The 13,336-nt window shown below is 52.5% G+C and overlaps 1 protein-coding gene across 1 annotated transcript in view; it reads right to left on the bottom strand.

Moving 5' to 3' along the window:
* Positions 1–13,336, bottom strand: part of VPS13D (vacuolar protein sorting 13 homolog D) — a 335,026-nt gene that overhangs the window by 299,092 nt on the left and 22,598 nt on the right. Inside the window, exons 10-14 of the mRNA XM_040326719.1 lie at positions 12,656–12,824; positions 10,249–10,350; positions 7,480–7,693; positions 5,374–5,553; positions 3,060–3,225 (exon numbers count right to left, since the gene is read on the bottom strand). Of these exons, the coding sequence (XP_040182653.1) occupies positions 3,060–3,225; positions 5,374–5,553; positions 7,480–7,693; positions 10,249–10,350; positions 12,656–12,824 (831 nt within the window). The remainder of the gene's footprint in view (positions 1–3,059; positions 3,226–5,373; positions 5,554–7,479; positions 7,694–10,248; positions 10,351–12,655; positions 12,825–13,336) is intronic.

The raw sequence follows: 13,336 nt of genomic DNA, 5'->3' as shown, positions 1-13,336 counted from the left end.
AAGGGTCAGGAGAGGCCAGGAAAGGAAAGGTCAGGAAGGGTCAGGAAGGGTCAGGAGAGGCCAGGAAAGGAAATGTCAGGAAAGGCCAGGAAAGGAAAGGCCAGGGAAGGTCAGGAAAGGTCAGGAAAGGCCAGGAGAGGCCAGGAGAGGCCAGGAAAGGTCAGGAGAGGCCAGGAAAGGTCAGGAGAGGCCAGGAAAGGTCAGGAGAGGCCAGGAAAGGAAAGGTCAGGAAGGGTCAGGAAAGGGAAAAGGTCAGGAAAAGTCAGGAAGGGTCAAGAAAGGTCAGGAAAGGCCAGGAAGGGTCCGGAAGGGTCAGGAAAGGCCAGGAAGGGCCAGGAAAGGTCAGGAGAGGTCAGGAAAGGCCAGGAGAGGTCCAGGAAAGGTCAGGAGAGGCCAGGAGAGGCCAGGAGAGGCCAGGAAAGGTCAGGAGAGGCCAGGAAAGGTCAGAAAAGGCCAGGAAAGGTCAGAAAGGGTCAGGAGAGGCCAGGAAAGGTCAGAAAAGGCCAGGAAAGGTCAGAAAGGGTCAGGAAAGGCCAGGAAAGGTCAGGAGAGGCCAGGAAAGGAAAGGTCAGGAAAGGCCAGGAAGGGTCAGGAAAGGCCAGGAGAGGTCAGGAAAGGCCAGGAGAGGGCCAGGAAAGGTCAGGAGAGGCCAGGAAAGGTCAGGAGAGGCCAGGAAAGGTCAGGAGAGGCCAGGAAAGGTCAGGAGAGGCCAGGAAAGGCCAGGAGAGGGCCAGGAAAGGTCAGGAGAGGCCAGGAAAGGAAAGGTCAGGAAAGGCCAGGAAGGGTCAGGAAAGGCCAGGAGAGGTCAGGAAAGGCCAGGAGAGGGCCAGGAAAGGTCAGGAGAGGCCAGGAGAGGCCAGGAAAGGTCAGGAGAGGCCAGGAAAGGTCAGGAGAGGCCAGGAAAGGCCAGGAAAGGTCAGGAAAGGCCAGGAAAGGCCAGCGTCACGTCTCCATTTATCGCAGATCCAGTCTCCTAAAATCACATTTCTAATGTTTGTTGTTACATTGTGATGCATTTTACAGAAATATTCGATGTTTTCTTCCTTTCCAGGATTTCCGTCACGGACTATAAACAGGGGGAGGGGAAACCTCGGCCCCCCAGCTGCGGTGAAACTACAAGTCCCAGGAGACATTGCAAGACCCCGACAATCACAGGCATGACTCCTAGAGGCTGAGGCATGATGGGATTTGTAGTTTTTACTTCAGCTGAGGTTGTCTCCCCCGGACTATAATTTAACGAGCGTTTTTATCACAATGAAGAAACAATTTCCCACAAATACGTTGCGCGGTCATACGTGGCGACGCAGACTTCCCATACCTGAGAAAACACTCCAATACCTGGAACCAGGCTGGATAGAAATCAACGATTTAAAAAAAAAAAGATTGTTTTGTAATTAAGATACATTAATAGCACGAGGCTGTATATCCTGCAATATTTACATTTTTGGTAAACTCATCCAACAAATCCAAGCTCTGCACACTGAGATAACAAGCACTTCATTGATGTCACAGGAATCATGAGACACAACAAAGTTCAGGAATATTCCTATATGTACACTACAAACTGTATGATTAATCTGACAGCTTATTATTCTAAATAGGAAACCTTAAAATATTAAAGATTCCAACTACCAGCGAGAATCAGTCCTTGAGGCCATTCAGTTCACTTTGTAGCGCTATACAAGATATTCACTCACTCATTTCAGATCCATCATGGTAGCGCCTGTTAGCAGGCCAGCCACTCACCTGCTGCCGCCACGCCCCTCACCTTGTTGTGTCACTGCCACATCACCAACCATCCCATTAAAGTGAATGAGACCGTCGGTGAGCCAACAGCGGGACAGAGGAGGAGGAGCCAACAGCGGGACAGAGGAGCCAACAGCGGGACAGAGGAGGAGGAGCCAACAGCGGGACAGAGGAGGAGGAGCCAACAGCGGGACAGAGGAGCCAACAGCGGGACAGAGGAGGAGGAGCCAACAGCGGGACAGAGGAGCCAACAGTGGGACAGAGGAGCCAACAGTGGGACAGAGGAGCCAACAGTGGGACAGAGGAGCCAACAGTGGGACAGAGGAGGAGGAGCCAACAGCGGGACAGAGGAGCCAACAGTGGGACAGAGGAGCCAACAGCGGGACAGAGGAGGAGGAGCCAACAGCGGGACAGAGGAGGAGGAGCCAACAGCGGGACAGAGGAGCCAACAGTGGGACAGAGGAGCCAACAGCGGGACAGAGGAGCCAACAGTGGGACAGAGGAGGAGGAGCCAACAGCGGGACAGAGGAGCCAACAGCGGCACAGAGGAGGAGGAGCCAACAGCGGGACAGAGGAGCCAACAGCGGGACAGAGGAGGAGGAGGAGCCAACAGAGGAGTCGGAGCCAACAGCGGGACAGAGGAGCCAACAGCGGGACAGAGGAGCCAACAGCGGGACAGAGGAGCCAACAGCGGGACAGAGGAGCCAACAGCGGGACAGAGGAGCCAACAGCGGGACAGAGGAGCCAACAGCGGGACAGAGGAGCCAACAGCGGGACAGAGGAGCCAACAGCGGGACAGAGGAGGAGCCAACAGCGGGACAGAGGAGGAGCCAACAGCGGGACAGAGGAGGAGCCAACAGCGGGACAGAGGAGGAGCCAACAGCGGGACAGAGGAGGAGGAGCCAACAGCGGGACAGAGGAGGAGGAGCCAACAGCGGGACAGAGGAGGAGGAGCCAACAGCGGGACAGAGGAGGAGGAGCCAACAGCGGGACAGAGGAGGAGGAGCCAACAGCGGGACAGAGGAGGAGGAGCCAACAGCAGGACAGAGGAGGAGGAGCCAACAGCGGGACAGAGGAGGAGGAGCCAACAGCGGGACAGAGGAGCCAACAGCGGGACAGAGAGGATAGTTGCTCACATGTATGATCCACATCCGGTGCACTGTGTAATCCCTTCCTATGGGCAGTAGCCGGGACACTACAACATACACAGGTGCATTTTATGGTTTACACGCGTGTGCATGCGCCGTTTTATGGAAAGATCTCTGCTGTCATCTTCCATGTCACATCGTTGTCTGGACATACTGGGAAAAAGTTAGACAGAGAGAGACACAAACACCAAATTACCTACAGCATTAGGGTAGACGAGATTAGGAAATATGGTCCCGTGTGTGGCCAAGTCTCGGAGGAACAATCCGCCCAGTTGAACCATCAGAAGAGAAGAATCTCTCCGGGGCAAAGACTCCACCCGGACCGTCATCCCTGAAATGGTAATAATACAGAAATGAAGAGAAAAATAAACAATTGGATGGAGCACCGATCCCAGCTTCGCCCCCCCCACCTCTACACCGATCCCAGCTGCCCCCCCCCCCACCTCAACACCCATCCCAGCTGTCCCCCCCCCCCACCTCAACACCGATCCCAGCTGTCCCCCCCACCTCAACACCGATCCCAGCTGTCCCCCCCACCTCAACACCGATCCCAGCTGTCCCCCCCACCTCAACACCGATCCCAGCTGTCCCCCCCCACCTCTACACCGATCCCAGCTGTCCCCCCCCCCACCTCAACACCGATCCCAGCTGCCCCCCCCCCCACCTCAACACCGATCCCAGCTGTCCCCCCCCACCTCTACACCGATCCCAGCTGTCCCCTCCACCTCTACACCGATCCCAGCCCCCCCCCCACCTCTACACCGATCCCAGCCCCCCCCCTACCTCTACACCAATCCCAGCTGTCCCCCCCCCCCCACCTCTACACCGATCCCAGCTGTCCCCCCCCCCACCTCAACACTGATCCCAGCTGTCCCCCCCCCCCACCTCTACACCGATCCCAGCTGTCCCCTCCTCCACCTCTACACCGATCCCAGCTGTCCCCCCCCCACCTCTACACCGATCCCAGCTGTCCCCCCCCCCACCTCAACACCGATCCCAGCTGTCCCCCCCCCCACCTCAACACCAATCCCAGCTGTCCCCCCCACCTCAACACCGATCCCAGCTGTCCCCCCCACCTCTACACCGATCCTAGCTGTCCCCCCCCCCCCACCTCAACACCGATCCCAGCTGTCCCCCCCACCTCTACACCGATCCCAGCTGTCCCCGCCACCTCTACACCGATCCCAGCTGTCCCCGCCACCTCTACACCGATCCCAGCTGTCCCCGCCACCTCTACACCGATCCCAGCTCTCCCCCCCACCTCTACACCGATCCCAGCTGTCCCCGCCACCTCTACACCGATCCCAGCTGTCCCCCCCACCTCTACACCGATCCCAGCTGTCCCCGCCACCTGAACACCGATCCCAGCTGTCCCCCCCACCTCTACACCGATCCCAGCTGTCCCCGCCACCTCTACATTGAGAACTCTCCTCCTCTGTCCAAGGACCACGGCTGTGGAACGCGCTACCAACTAACATCCGAATGGAAGAAAATCATCGGGCCTTCAGAAAAAAACCTCAAGACCCACCTCTTCTGAAGGATAAAGACAGAAATGGATACCAAGCGCCTTGAGGCGATTTAGTTTGCATTTGTAGCGCTATACAAGTTATTCACTCACTCACTCACTGAGAACTGAGCGATCAAACACCGCTGATCACATGACAGCTGATCGCTCAGTTCTCAGTCCTCAGTGAGCAGTGACTGTCAGTCTCCAACTCTCTGCTCTCCCCTCCAGTGCTCACTGGAGTGCCGGGCTGTAGAGGAGGAGAGACTGGCTCAGACTCCCTGCGGCTCACTAAAAGATTAGCCAGCGGCCGGTCCCGGAATCTGGGTGGATCCCGATATTAAAGCCCAGACCTTTCCAGACCGGCTCTGTGATGTCAGCGGGTCACAGGAGTGCAGTACAAAGTTTCCGCCTGTGATCCATAGAAGTAAAGCCAAAAGAACTTTCACCCCACTTCTCCTTTAAATTACACTTTGCACAAACCCTAACCAATCAGGGGTCTGCTTACATTTCAAACCTGCAATGGAAATAAAACCAACAGAACCTGCTTGCTTGGTAAAAGGAAAATATAGCAGGGACGGCGTGCCAACGTCACTAGAACTCTCATTTTTATACCCAATTCTAAGGACATAGAAATCCTGCTTTTCATCATAGGCTCACAAATCCTCAAATATATGGATTTATCTTTTAGTTTTTTTTTTATACTGTACTGTAATTGTATCTGACAATTGCAGTATTAAAACAGACATACTGCCATCTTCAGGCTGCAACACTGTCTACAGACTGAAGGCGTACCCTGGAAATAAAGCCTCCAGTCTGCATGTGGGGATTATGGCCAATCACTGAAGACTGGAGCCGTGTATTGTCTGCTGTCATAAGGGAAAGTGTCAGCCATCAATAAAAACCTCCGATCACGGGACGTCAGGAGAACATTCATGAACAAAGTGTGGGGGGCGGGGATGGAGAAATGATTACCTGAGAATTCCAGCTGTATGAAGGCCGCCTCCCTCAGGGGGGCGCTGCTCTTCTCCTTGTGTAGGAGAGTAATGGTGCCGCCCTCGAGCTGGAAGTTGAGTTTTACAAACACGTGATCTCTCTTAGTAAACGTGTTCAGGTTTGTGGTGTCAGAGGTCGGGTCAAAGAAGTCATCAGCACCTGTGCCAAACACAGAATATCTTATTAAAGTGACTGGAAAGGCCCATTTTGTTTCTTAATAACAAACATGTTGTACTTACCTCCTCTGTGCGGTCGGTTTTGCACAAAGTGGCGCCGATCCTCCTCTTCTTGGATCCCACTTCGCTGCTCCTGGCCCCTCCCTCCTTTCAGTGCCCCCCTCAGCCAGAAGCTTGCTACAGGAGTCAGAGCTCTGTGTATCCAATCAAAAACCCTAGCTCTCTCTCCCCTGATTGGCTGACTGACTGACACCTGCAGGAGCCAATGGCACCGCTGCTCTGTCTCAGCCAATCAGGAGGAGTGTACTGGATGGCTGAGGGGATTGTGGACATCGCTGGAGAGAGAGGGAGCTCAGGTAGGTAATGGGGGTTGCTGGAGAGAGAGGGAAGGAGCTCAGGTAGGTAATGGGGGGTGCTGGAGAGAGAGGGAGCTCAGGTAGGTAATGGGGGATGCTGGAGAGAGAGGGAGCTCAGGTAGGTAATGGAGGTGCTGGAGAGAGAGGGAGCTCAGGTAGGTAATGGGGGTTGCTGGAGAGAGAGGGAGGGAGCTCAGGTAGGTAATGGGGGGTGCTGGAGAGAGAGGGAGCTCAGGTAGGTAATAGGGGTGCTGGAGAGAGAGGGAGCTCAGGTAGGTAATGGGGGTGCTGGAGAGAGAGGGAGCTCAGGTAGGTAATGGGGGGTGCTGGAGAGAGAGGGAGCTCAGGTAGGTAATGGGGGTTGCTGGAGAGAGAGGGAGGGAGCTCAGGTAGGTAATGGGGGGTGCTGGAGAGAGAGGGAGCTCAGGTAGATAATGGGGGGTGCTGGGGGGGGGGGAGGGGCTGCTACACACGGAAGGCATTTTATCTTAATGCATAGAATGCACCTTCTGCCTTTACAATCACTTATTATATATTATATATTGGGGCACCTACCTGGGGGGGGGGGGGGGGGGTTAGAAATGATGGGTAACAAGAGGACATCTATTGGCACAGTGGACACTCCCAGCCAATGGGCTCTTAGGAAAAGGTCAGTCAGAACCTTGTCCAGTTAATGAATTGACCCCAACATATCCGAGATTGTCTGCCCCCCCCCCCCCCCCCCCCCCCCCCCCCCCCCGAAGACATCACCATGCACACATGGATGACCCAACTGGCCATGTTTATACATAGACAAGCCTCAGACCTGTATCAATGATGGGGGAGCTGCATGCACTACGTTCCCTTTTTTATCCCCCCCCCCCCTTTAGTTTCAACTGGCAATCCTGTATGAAACATGTGTCCTGTCCTTGGGTGGCTACGCTCACACCTCCACAGTGTCTATGGAGGGAGCCATGGTTGCCATCCTGGTACTCATGACAGCCTCAAGCATCCAGAGGATTATAGCGGCAGCCATTAGAATGAATGAGGCTGCGGTGGCCGCGTGTACTGGACGCAACGCCCAGCCAGGACTTTCCATGCACAGGCTGTGTGCTGCTGCACAGTGAAGATCTCCATGGCGGGGGTGAAGGTAAGTATATTGCTACGAGGCTGAGGGGTCATCGTCAGCATTCCTACTTTACAAAGAATGTAATAAGAAATGTAAGGGTGCAATTAGAGCGGCTAAGATAGAAAACAAAACGCACATAGCGGAGGAGGGTAAAAAAACAAAAAAAGAAAAATCTTAAAGTGTATAAATAGTAAGAAAGGGAGGACAGACCACCCTGACCCCATAAAGAATGATGACGGGAATCTGGTTACTAAGGATGGTGAAGGGATTACATTTATGGACTTCATTGACTTTTTTCTTTTTTCCAATTAATAATTTTATTTAAGACAAAACAAACAAAAAACAAGAGAAAGAATACAAACGGAAAAAATCGTATTTATATAGGACTTTTTCCTCCCCATGTAAGGGTCCCTACTGGGAGGTAACATTCCATCATAAAACCCACCGAGAAGATTTTCCGGGTCCCAGGACTTCTGTTCCTGTTGCTGCTCCTGTGACAATCTCTCGATATCTTCTCTGGCTTCCTGGGGGTTCCCATACCATCCCCCCCACCCTGGAAACCAGGACTGGAGGTACTGGAGCATGCCGCTGCTCTGGCTGCGAGTCGGAGTGGACGCCGGGGAAGGGCCAGCTGACTTCGCCATCGGCTCTCTCACACTCTGTATAAAACACAATGAAAAGTCACACAGTCCAATTATTCAAATTACCTCCCCAAAACTCTGCATAGTACCTGTGGGGGGGGGGGGGGGGAATAAACTTCCCTCTACCCGGCTTTCTCCCAAAGCACTGGACTGAGGGTGATGTCACCCGCGTCCGGACAGATCACCGAGAGACCCAAATCTCACAAGAAGAGTCAGGCTACTCAGCATTCCCGGGATTCTGTCGCCACCATCTTGGTACACCCCGCACTCCTCCATAGTAAGGATACAGGGAAGGGGGAGAGCGGACATCTTGGTACACCCCGCACTCCTCCATAGTAAGGATACACTGAGAAGGGGGAGAGCGGACATCTTGGTACACCCCGCACTCCTCCATAGTAAGGATACACTGAGAAGGGGAGAGCGGACATCTTGGTACACCCCGCACTCCTCCATAGTAAGGATACAGGGAAGGGGGAGAGCGGACATCTTGGTACACCCCGCACTCCTCCATAGTAAGGATACAGTGAGAAGGGGGAGAGCGGACATCTTGGTACACCCCGCACTCCTCCATAGTAAGGATACACTGAGAAGGGGGAGAGCGGACATCTTGGTACACCCCGCACTCCTCCATAGTAAGGATACACTGAGAAGGGGGAGAGCGGACATCTTGGTACACCCCGCACTCCTCCACAGTAAGGATACAGCGAGAAGGAGGCAGCGGACATCTTGGTACACCCCGCACTCCTCCATAGTAAGGATACAGTGAGAAGGGGAGAGCGGACATCTTGGTACACCCCGCACTCCTCCATAGTAAGGATACAGTGAGAAGGTGGAGAGCGGACATCTTGGTACACCCCGCACTCCTCCATAGTAAGGATACAGCGAGAAGGAGGCAGCGGACATCTTGGTACACCCCGCACTCCTCCATAGTAAGGATACACTGAGAAGGGGGAGAGCGGACATCTTGGTACACCCCGCACTCCTCCATAGTAAGGATACAGTGAGAAGGGGGAGAGCGGACATCTTGGTACACCCCGCACTCCATAGTAAGGATACAGTGAGAAGGGGGAGAGCGGACATCTTGGTACACCCCGCACTCCTCCATAGTAAGGATACACTGAGAAGGAGGAGAGCGGACATCTTGGTACACCCCGCACTCCTCCACAGTAAGGATACAGTGAGAAGGGGGAGAGCGGACATCTTGGTACACCCCGCACTCCTCCATAGTAAGGATACAGTGAGAAGGGGGAGAGCGGACATCTTGGTACACCCCGCACTCCTCCACAGTAAGGATACAGTGAGAAGGGGAGAGCGGACATCTTGGTACACCCCGCACTCCTCCACAGTAAGGATACAGTGAGAAGGAGGCAGCGGACATCTTGGTACACCCCACACTCCTCCATAGTAAGGATACAGTGAGAAGGGGGAGAGCGGACATCTTGGTACACCCCGCACTCCTCCATAGTAAGGATACAGTGAGAAGGAGGGGAGCGGACATCTTGGTACACCCCGCACTCCTCCATAGTAAGGATACAGTGAGAAGGGGGAGAGCGGACATCTTGGTACACCCCACACTCCTCCATAGTAAGGATACAGTGAGAAGGGGGAGAGCGGACATCTTGGTACACCCCGCACTCCTCCACAGTAAGGATACAGTGAGAAGGGGAGAGCGGACATCTTGGTACACCCCGCACTCCTCCACAGTAAGGATACAGTGAGAAGGGGGAGAGCGGACATCTTGGTACACCCCGCACTCCTCCACAGTAAGGATACAGTGAGAAGGGGGAGAGCGGACATCTTGGTACACCCCACACTCCTTCTCACTGTATCCTTACTGTGGAGGAGTGCGGGAGGAGTGTGGACATCACCGTAGTTGAGCTCAGGATAACCCTTCATACCCCCAGCATGCCTTCGTTTTGTAGGAAAGCAGTACTGAAAGTACGATGATAAACACAGAGGGGGAGGGGCAGTGTCCCTCAATGGACCCCAAGAAAAGGATTGTAAGGCGAGTACAAATCTCCCAGATTTCTGAACCTTTATTTGTCCTCTGCGCTCCGTCTGTATTCTTGTTAGCAGAACTTTCCACCCTGGAGGCTCCGCTCTCTTCATTGGTTTTGGATATAAAATATGATTCTATCTGGTCTATGATAGGACACAGGGAGCCTCCCCCCCCCCCTTGGGCAGGAAAAAACAAAAACTAAACAGACCCAAGAGTGAAATAACAGGAGAAAAGTGAAAACTGTCCGGGGAGGAAAAGACCTCCATCCTCCTAGGACACTAGTAAAAAACTCAGGCATGCTGGGAGTAGGAGGGGTTATCCTGGGCCGGCCTACAAATTTTTTTCACCAGTGTCCAACCCTCCTGCAGGTGGCGGTATAACCCAAACGGTAAAAATGACTTCCTGCGTTCCTCGATAGACATGGAAAGAAATCCGATTTTCTACCCAAGTATATAGGAGTTCTGGAAATATAGAGGCGGAGAGCAAAGGACAAATAAAGATTAGGAATACAAGACGCTGCCCCCCCCCCCTCCCCCGATCAGCCAACAGATCATGTGACCCAACAGGTTCAGACCTCCGCCAGTTCCTGCTGCCTCCTGAAGCGCTCGTGGACTTGCTGCTGTAAAATCTTCAGTTCTTCAAACGATTGTTCCTCCTCAATGCGGTCCAACCCAGCCTGAAAAGTCATAGATTGGAGAAGTTTAGACCAATGGACGAGCCCGATGCCGAGGCACAGGAACCCCGTGCTGTGTGTCAGTGTATTCACTGCAGCTGGAGGATAGAATAGAGGCCGGAGGATAGAATATAGAGGATGGAGGATAGAATATAGAGGATGGGAGGATAGAATACAGAGGAAGAAGGATAGAATACAGAGGACAGAGGATAGAATACAGAGGATGGAGGACAGAGGATAGAATAGAGGATAGAATAGAGGCCGGAGGATAGAATATAGAGGATGGAGGATAGAATATAGAGGATGGGAGGATAGAATACAGAGGAAGAAGGATAGAATACAGAGGACAGAGGATAGAATACAGAGGATGGAGGACAGAGGATAGAATAGAGGATAGAATAGAGGCCGGAGGATAGAATATAGAGGATGGAGGATAGAATAGAGGATGGAGGAAAGAATAGAGGCCGGAGGATAGAATAGAGGATGGAGGAAAGAATAGACAATAGAATATAGAGGATAGAGGATAGAATATAGAGGATGGAGGATAGAATAGAGGCCGGAGGATAGAATAGAGGATGGAGGAAAGAATAGACGATAGAATATAGAGGATAGAATATAGAGGATGGAGGATAGAATATAGAGGATGGAGGATAGAATATAGAGGATGGAGGATAGAATAGAAGATAGAGGATAGAGGCCGGAGGATAGAATATAGAGGATGGAGGATAGAATATAGAATAAAGGATAGAATAGAGGATGGAGGATAGAAAATAGAGGCCGGAGGATAGAATAGAGGATAGAATATAGAGGATGGAGGACAGAGGATAGAATAGAGGTTGGAGGATAGAATAGAGGATAGAATATAGAGGATGGAGGACAGAGGATAGAATAGAGGTTGGAGGATAGAAAAATAGAGGATAGAATATAGAATATAGAGGATGGAGGATGGAGGACAGAGGATAGAATAGAGGCTGGAGGATAGAAAATAGAGGCCGGAGGATAGAATAGAGGATAGAATATAGAGGATGGAGGACAGAGGATAGAATAGAGGATAGAATAGAGGCTGGAGGATAGAAAATAGAGGATAGAATAGAGGCCGGAGGATAGAATAGAGGATAGAATATAGAGGATGGAGGACAGAGGATAGAATAGAGGCCGGAGGATAGAATAGAGGATAGAATATAGAGGATGGAGGACAGAGGATAGAATAGAGGATAGAATAGAGGCCGGAGGATAGAATAGAGGATAGAATATAGAGGATGGAGGACAGAGGATAGAATAGAGGATAGAATAGAGGCCGGAGGATAGAATATAGAGGATGGAGGATAGAATAGAGGATGGAGGATAGAAAATAGAGGATAGAATATAGAGGATGGAGGACAGAGGATAGAATAGAGGTTGGAGGATAGAAAAATAGAGGATAGAATAGAGGATAGAATATAGAGGATGGAGGACAGAGGATAGAATAGAGGATAGAATAGAGGCCGGAGGATAGAAAATAGAGGCCTACTAGTGGAAGTCACACAATGGGAACAATGGAAACACATCAGTGTTATTACATTATATTGTAAAATTATAAAGAAACAAAGAACACACATATGTACTGTATACTACAAGACTCTGTACAGCACTGACAGCAGCGGTATTAAAACTTGGAATTTATAAAAAATGGAACACAAGGGGGCGCCAGACTAAGTGTAGCAGGCAAGTAAGTGGATAAAAAAAAAAAAAAGATCTCCTTTGGGACACTTGGCTGATACTTTTTGTCAAAACAACGGATTTCTTTATCTCTGGTAAAGTATTAATCTTTTATTTTTACCTTCTGGGTAATTGAAGTTGTTTGAGCTTTTGCTTAAAGTGACACAAAGTTTCACTTAACAAAACAACACAACACAACAAACATGTTCTACTTCCCTCCACTGTGCAGGTCCCCCTCTTCTGGGGTCCCACGGCGGCTCCTCCCCCTCTGGGAAGCTCTCCCAAAGGTTTGACCTTGCAGGCGCGCTCCTCTGTCATACATTCGGCGTTCAAAGCGGCCAATCGTATGACTCACATACATATATATTATTTTGTATATCACCAATTATATCTGATTTTATTTTACACTGAATTTATATATTTTTAGCACATTCACTATTGTCTCCAATACAGCGTGGATAAATGAGCGGGAAGAATTTGGTCGTATTTCGGGAAGATTTTACAGAATTCTATAAATATAAACATCTGACAAATCCTTCCAGCGCCATTCCGCTTTATATTCAGGAAAACCGCCTTCTGTGATGACACAAGATATAAAACCAACCAATACCTCGTCTTCAGCTGCCAGCGGGATTCCTTTCAGGCGAGTGTAATGTTTATCACAATAGAAGACGGCGTCCCGCGCTCGCTGGAGAAGGAAATCCACATTCATTCGGCGTCTCTGTTCTCGGATCTCAGACAGGTTTGTGTTCAGTGCAAAGATCCACCATTCCCTACAGCTGGAGGAGAAGACACGGCGTCAGCTAGTCCCAGACGCACGCCCCGAGACGGCCCCCAGACGCACCGCCCCGAGACGGCCCCCCAGACGCACCGCCACGAGACGGCCCCCAGACGGCCCCCAGACGCACCGCCCCGAGACAGCCCCCAGACGCACGCCCCGAGACGGCCCCCAGACGCACCACCCCGAGACAGCCCCCAGACGCACGCCCCGAGACGGCCCCCCAGACGCACCGCCACGAGACGGCCCCCAGACGCACGCCCCGAGACGGCCCCCAGACGCACCGCCCCGAGACGGCCCCCAGACGCACGCCCCGAGACGGCCCCCAGACGCACCACCCCGAGACAGCCCCCAGACGCACGCCCCAAGACGGCCCCCAGATGCACGCCCCGAGACGGCCCCCAGACGCACCACCCCGAGACAGCCCCCAGACGCACCACCCCGAGACGGCCCCCAGACGCACGCCCCGAGACGGCCCCCAGACGCACGCCCCGAGACGGCCCCCAGACGCAC

Source organism: Rana temporaria, chromosome 10 (genome assembly GCF_905171775.1).
Source record: "Rana temporaria chromosome 10, aRanTem1.1, whole genome shotgun sequence".
NCBI lineage: Eukaryota > Metazoa > Chordata > Amphibia > Anura > Ranidae > Rana > Rana temporaria.
Note: the sequence above shows the minus strand (reverse complement) of the source record. Positions and strands in the feature narration are given on the sequence as shown.